The sequence below is a fragment of the Nematocida displodere genome, assembly GCF_001642395.1.
Source record: "Nematocida displodere strain JUm2807 chromosome Unknown 29, whole genome shotgun sequence".
Taxonomy (NCBI): domain Eukaryota; kingdom Fungi; phylum Microsporidia; genus Nematocida; species Nematocida displodere.
Genome location: NW_027138136.1, coordinates 1 through 6,976, shown reverse-complemented (window position 1 = coordinate 6,976; position 6,976 = coordinate 1). Strand labels below are relative to the sequence as shown.

General features: G+C 46.5%; 4 protein-coding genes across 4 annotated transcripts; all 4 read right to left on the bottom strand.

Moving 5' to 3' along the window:
- NEDG_02258 (uncharacterized protein) lies at positions 1-1,039 on the bottom strand (the record flags this gene model as incomplete). The annotated part of the gene is made up of 1 exon (XM_067689676.1): positions 1-1,039. A coding segment is annotated over one exon (1,039 nt), but the record flags the coding sequence as incomplete, so codon positions are not given.
- Positions 1,040-1,900: 861 nt separating this feature from the next.
- On the bottom strand, positions 1,901-3,625 carry NEDG_02257 (uncharacterized protein; the record flags this gene model as incomplete). Its single annotated transcript, XM_067689675.1, has 1 exon — positions 1,901-3,625. One exon carries the CDS (start codon positions 3,623-3,625, stop codon positions 1,901-1,903), a length of 1,725 nt encoding a protein of 574 aa, XP_067544987.1.
- A 247-nt stretch (positions 3,626-3,872) lies between these two features.
- Positions 3,873-5,624, bottom strand: NEDG_02256 (uncharacterized protein; the record flags this gene model as incomplete). Its single annotated transcript, XM_067689674.1, has 1 exon — positions 3,873-5,624. The coding sequence occupies one exon, from the start codon at positions 5,622-5,624 to the stop codon at positions 3,873-3,875; it is 1,752 nt and encodes a 583-aa protein (XP_067544986.1).
- A 207-nt stretch (positions 5,625-5,831) lies between these two features.
- On the bottom strand, positions 5,832-6,812 carry NEDG_02255 (uncharacterized protein; the record flags this gene model as incomplete). The annotated part of the gene is made up of 1 exon (XM_067689673.1): positions 5,832-6,812. One exon carries the CDS (start codon positions 6,810-6,812, stop codon positions 5,832-5,834), a length of 981 nt encoding a protein of 326 aa, XP_067544985.1.
- Positions 6,813-6,976: the final 164 nt, after the last annotated feature.

Genomic DNA, 6,976 nt, shown 5'->3' with positions numbered 1-6,976 from the left:
CGTCTTCTCTGAAGTTAAGTGTAAGATGCTTAGCGGTGGCCCGGCTCATTCCCATTGATGGAAGTGTTTGACCTTGGGAGAGTGCCAAGTAAATCGTCAAACTGTCTACAGTGAGGTGTTTGGGCTGGTCATTTGGTTTCATCAACTCTTCCCAGACTTCCACGGGCATGCTTAAGTCCACCCACTCTTTGGTCAACATTCCCCGAACGACCTCTTCTGAGATCTTTGGGGTTAGCCCAGCGTTGCTGCCCCCTATGTCTAGCCCATTTGGCAAAGGAGCTTCTCGCAGCAGTTTGCAGTCCAGGCTGTCAAGGTTGGCAATATCATAAAGCATTAACCTGGTAATGCCTGCAGCATTAAACCCGTCCAGCACCTCGAGATTGCCAAAGTCTGGCTTGCAATATAGTATCAACCGTATCTGGGACTCGGACAGATCCACCCGGTCTTGGAACCACACAATGCTTGATTTGAGGGTGCTGGTTACCCAGAGTTCCGCGACATTGAGAACACACTTGGGTGTTTGGGGGTATTCGTCAGTGTTCGAACTCACCTCATCAATCTCTAGATCGGCCAACTCTAACCAGGATACATTGATTCTGCCGAAGACGCTCAGTATCTTATCCAGCACCGCAATATCAACTGGACCATCTGATTTCATCGTAAGCCATTGAAACTTAATCCCCTCTACCAACTTCTCAGGAACGGTTTCAAGAGTGTGCTTGTTTAGATAAATACTGAGATGTTGAGCTTGCACTCTTAGAATGCATCTGCTTTCGTCTATCTGAACAGTTCTTAGCTGGTTAGGCCGACCTTCAGCACTGCTTTTCTCAAAGAACGCTATTGTTTGCTCAGTGTATGGTGAGACAATGTGTCTCAGTAATGGGGCTGGGACTGTTTCTTCTGCACAGCCCACAATCACACACAGCAAAATTAAACATAACACGTGGCTCCTTAGTGCCTTTCCAAAGACCTTTCCAAGCCTCTTTCCAAGGCTCGTTTCAAAGACTTTCCCGAAATATCTAACTATCTTTGATCTCATCAGGGGCTGCAAAAAAAATAATTTAAATAGCTGCGATTGGTGTTGGTTGATTGGTTGCCCCATACACACAAGTATATCACAGCCAGTGATAGTTCTGTCGGAGAAAGGTAGTTTCGGTCTTCGCTGATCTCCGTTTGGGTGGTTGGCAATAGAGTACGCCCGAACTACCCGCCCTTGTGACAATGCCCCCGCTGAATGCCCAGTTCCATCTACCACCACCCAAAACCGTTAACAGACTCTGTGCTCTGTCTGCTCTGGCTAGTGCTTGGCTGCATACTTTGTGTGTTCTTTCATTACCATTTGTAAGTCTCTCACAAAAAATAAAAAGAAAGAGTCTGGGTGTCTGGGAGAGAGTGGATGTGTGAGACTGAACACGAATAAAAGTTTTATTAGCTTGGACAGCTGGCTGAACAAACAGAGACCAAACCCGAATACAACCACTGAATGTAACCTCTCTGGGTTAATGTTAACATGTCCAAATCCAAGTTTGCACCTCCAGTCTGCTCTTTAGTGCCAATTTCTAGATTACTACCTCTTGTTTAAAATGCAATGGCTGTTCGGTCTACGAAGCTGCTTTGCTTGTCTGGCAAAAGATCACACACGCATCCAAACCACCTAGGAGGAGCACTGCCCATGCGATCAAGAACATAGGGATGTATAGTCTGTATTGTAGAAGTGTGTCTCATATATTGATCAGAATGATTGAACAGACAAGTGTTCGGAGCAGCTACGGTTATAACAGGCATCTACACAGACCCACAACATCTATGGCCTGGACCATAACCCGAACATTATCAAAAACTCATTTATTCTAGATTGCGGGTAGTGTTGCGTTTGGGAAGGTGAGGACTGGCAGTGTGGTTAGTTCGGGGTTACCTCAACCCGGCCCAGGCTGTCCCTTTCTATCACGTTTTTAACGAGTGGAAGCATATGCTCTTGTCTGCACACTGGGCACATGATAGGCCCAACAGTTCCACGAGCCTTAACCATGCCATCCAGACACCTACAGCACACACTGTGCTTCGGATGGTCCAGAATGGATATTTGGGTGTCGGGGCTGCTGCTTCGGAGATCAGCGGCTGTGCACAGGCACACGCAGCAAGCCTCGTTATCAGCAGCCAGCTCCTCTTGAGATGTGAGCTTGGCCTGCTGTTCGGGTGAAAGCACACTCAGGTCAGTCTGGGAGTTAGCCAGTTCATCAGCTAGCTTGCCACTCCTGTAGAGCTCCCAGGCTTCGAGAGAGAGGCACAAAATGTTTGATCCATGGGGGATGTGCATACAGTCAATGCCACAGACCCAAATGCCTGTGAGAGTTGGGACAAGGTTTGTGATGGTGTTAATGTTAAAGGTGTAGGTTCTGACAAATTTTCTCAATGTAGGTTCACCAACAGCCTCAACCTGAAGAACCCTTAGACCTTCAAAGTCTTTACTTACCCACTCAAGAGTCTGTTCTAGATCGGTGCGTGTTAGCAAGTTGTTGTGTTCCTCGAACATAATTGTAAGGTGGGTGACGGTGGCCCGGCTTATTCCCATCACCGGGAATGGGCTGGGGGTGTTAACACACAGTGTAACTCTTAGCTCCACTGCAGTGAAGTGTTTTGGCAGTTCGCTCGGTTTCATTAACTCTTTCCACAGCGGCATGGGCACCACCAACAACCTCCACTCTTTGGAGATTATGTTGCCTGCAATCTCTTCCGAAATCTTGGGGTATATGGGCCTTGGCGTCGATATAACCAACTTGTCTGGCAAAGGGCCTTCTCGGAACAGCTTGCACTCCAGGCTGGCAAGCCTCTTGAAATCATCGAGGGTTAGCGCCTCAATGCTCCTGGCATTGAAGCCATCCAGCAGCTCCAAATTCTCCAACTCTAGTTTGCCCGTTATTTTTAAGTTGATTAGGCAGTGTGACAGATCCAACCGCTTCTGAAGCCAGTTAATGGCTGGTGTGGTGTTGTGCTGGATCACAAGGGTCTTAATGCTGAGAGTGCATCTGGTTGTGGGCGGGGCTACTTCGGGGGTTTCTGATCTTCCAAACTTACCCGACAACCGAGCCATACGTTGGCTTTTTTTCTTAATCCTTGAGTCATCAAAACCCAAATTATAGAATATTAGGGTGTCTGCACAGATTGTGCCGAACAGTTTCAGCACCCTCTCCAACACTGCTGGATCAAAATGGGCAACCGTGCTCTTCATGTGCGGTACTATTCTAAGAGTGCTAAACTCGATTCCCTGTGCTAGATGTTCGGGAACAGTTTCGAGTGTATACTTGTTAAGATAAATACTGAGACATTGAGTTTGCTTCTTTAGAATGCATCTCTCTCCGTCTATTTGAACAGTTTCCAAGACATTGCCCCAGACATCAGAACCGCTTCTCTCAAAGAACTCCATCGTTTGCTCAGTGTATGGCGATACGATGTAATTTGGCTCAGAGACTTCGTCTGCACAGCCCACAGCCATGCAAAACACAATTAAACATAACACGTGGCACCTTAGTGTCTTTCCCAAGACCTTTCCAAGCCTCTTTCCAAGCCTCTTTCCAAGGCTCGTTTCAAAGACTTTCTCGAAGGACCTGACTAGGGTTGATTTCATCTGGGGCTGTTAAAAAAATAATTTAAATAGCTGACCTATGTTATGTCTGCCGAGTGGTTGCTTCATACACAACTATGTCACGGGGTGTAATGGGGCGGTTGGGTGTTTAGAGATGGTTAGTGTGCTTGGTGGGGCAGACCACGGCCCATGATCGCTTCACAGCCACCCACACAGACAGCTCGGGCTTGTCTGGCAAAACCACAATTGGGGCCACTTATGTGCACAGAGACAGACAAGCCATAGATGTTTATTCCAGATCGGGGGTTAGTTTCGAGTCTGGAGTGGGCCTTGGAAAGGACAGAACAGGCAGTGGTGTGCCCATGGTCAGGTCAAAAATTCCTTTAGCGTTCTTGTGTAACCTGTGTTTAACGAGTGAAACGATACAGTATTTTAGGCAGGTTGGGCACCTAGGGCGCCTATTGCGATTGTCTCCGCTAGTCAGATCTACCTGGCATGTGGTGCACAGTCTATGCTCAGGGCGGGCTAGGATGTGTATTTCAGTATTCGGGTTGGTGTTCTTTCGGCCATCAAACCTGCGCGAGCAAAGGGTGCATTGATTCTTAGCATCGCGCACCCCCTCTTTAGACATGAGCAGTGCCTGGTGTTCAGTTGAAAGCTGGCTCAGATCAATTTGGGAGCTAGTTAGTTCATCAGCCAGTTTACCCTTGGTATGAAGATCCCAAACAGCAGGCGATAAACACAAAACAGTTTCTTTCTTGCTTTGGTAAACTGAACACTCAATGTCACAGACACTAATGCTTTTGAGGGTTGGGATGGTGGCGATTTCAATGGAGTTCTTTCTGGCAAAGTCTCTTAGTGGCGATGCATCATAATATATGTCAATAGAAAGCTTTTCCAGACCGTCAAAGTGTGTGAATACCCACTCAAGAGTCTGTTCTAGATGTTCGGTTGTTATCAAAATATCGTAGTTATCGAACACAAGTGTAAGATCTTTAACGATGGCCCGGTTCATTTCCGCCATTGGAGGCGGGATGCACCAGGCAGTGTCCAATGTAATCTTTAGACTCTCTGCGGTGAGTCGTTTGGGCTGTTCGCCTGGTTTCATCAGCACTTTCCAAAGTGAAATGGATGCAGACAAAAACACCCAATGGTTGCTTACTATGTTCTGGATGATTTGGTCCGATATCACTGGAATTGTTAAGGCGTTTCTATCAAACACTAGCTCATCTGGCAATGGCCCCTCTCGCAGTAGTTTGCAGTCTAGGCTGTCAAGTTTGTCAATGTAATCAATCATTAACGAGGTAATCCTCTTGGCATTGAACCCGTCCAGCACCTCAAGATTGCCAAAGTCTGACATGCAGTCTATTACTAACTTTATCGGAGACCCTGACAGATCCACCCGCCCCTGGAACCACCCAATGGTTGTTTTTGGGGTGGCGTATATAGTGAGCTCCTTGACATTGAGAACGCATTTGGCTAGTTCGGGTTCGGAATGTTTGGGTGTATCTTCTAATGGTCCAAGCTTCAGAAACCACCGCTCTATCTGCTGGGCTAATTGACCACTTTGCTGGGGTGTGCCGTTACGATTGTTTAGTCTAAACAAACCTAGCGAATCTGCATTGATTGTGCCAAACGCGTTCAATATCTTCTCCAGTATCGCTGGATCGAATTGACCATCAGCGTCAAAATGAAGCCTTCTAAACTCAATGCCTTGTACCAACTTCATGGGAATGGTTTGGAGGGTGCAGATGTTTAGATAAATAATGTGATGTCGTGTCTGCTTCCTTAGAAGGCATTTCTTTCCGCCTACCCACACAGTTTCTAGTCCATTCTTAAAGTATGAAATATCGCTAGTCTCAATGAACTCTATTGTTTTCTTGGTGTATTGGGACACAATGTGGGGTAATGATAGAACTGGGGAAATTTTCTCTGCGAGCTGTGCTATGCATGGCATCAGTACAGTCAGATAGATTATTGTACATCTCAGGGCGTTTGTGAATCTTAACCCGAAATATCTAACTGGGTTTGATTCCATCATCACAGGCTGTTAAAAATTTTTAAATTAAATAAGTTGAATTATGCGTCTAGCGGGTGTCCTTTCTATATCTAAAACTAGGCTGCTTATTATGATTGTTTCAGTATTTATACTTTCGTCGTTGGCAAATCTACCAAATATCTACACCATCCTATACCAACCCGAACTAACCCCCGCAGATGTTTGTTTAATGTATCCCGTGGTCTACACCTAAGCTTCTTCCTGGGCTGGCAAGAAGATCCCTCCAAAAACTAGCTCAAACACTCGGACACACCAAGACAAGAAGAAGTTGGTGGCACTATTCAGCTCGGTTAGTGTGTTCTTTATCCATTCGATGATCTTTGTTTCGTGAATGGGCACGGGCATATCGTTTAAGTACAAGGTCTTTTGCCTGAATATGGGTGACCACTTTTCTGATTCAGAAACGAATGTCCCGAACTTTTTGAGCTTCTGTTTGGCGTTGGTGTTCAAGGAAGGGTCAGCTGACTTGACGCTAATAGCACCAATCTTTTTGATCCCTTCCCCGCTACTTAACACCCACCCCATTGCTGTTTCAAAGAAGGCGGTGTATGTTATGCCCGTTTTGGCCTTTTCTTCCACAGTCAGTGACTCAACTCCGGGACACACACTACCCCCGCCCAACTCATCCAAACTATGCACAATAAGCCAGAGGTCCCTCGATGCATTCATGCTCCTATTTGCTTGGGAACAGATTGTGTTCCAAATGTGCATGTCCATGCACACCCCCTCCCAGATATCTTCTGTTAGCATCTCGGCTAGGGGTTTAGATATGTATGCGATGTTGGGAAGGTCCCAAAGCTTCAAAACACCCATACACGCACGGGGGGTGCTTTCTATCACCCGGCAATCCAGAGTTTGTAGGTTTGGCAGTTTTTCCAGAGCAAGGTCCCGTAGACATTGAACGCCTAGACTGTCCAAACACTTGATGGATGTGGTGGCGCACCCACCTACTTTTATGGCCATCCCTGTTGTTCGGGCGCTTAGATCAACAGTCTCACAACACCATGCAAGAAAGGAGGGCGATATTTGGGTTATCCCCAGTGTTTTGATGTTGGGAAGAGCAATTTGGCTGGTTTCGGGCAGCGTTTCTTTTGTGTTGAAAACGTTTATGGAAAGAAGTTGTGTGCAGACGCCAGAGATTGCTTGGAGAAGTTTGACAAGTGCTTCCATTTCTTTGGGGGGGTGTAAAGTCGGTTGAATCTGGAGAAGCAGAGCCGTAGACAAATATCTCTTCAAACGGCTTGTTTGAATATATCTGATCCGGAATGTCCTCTGTCGCTAGGTTCTTCATATCTATCTCCACTATACTGGCATGCTCTTTCGCCTGCACGGCA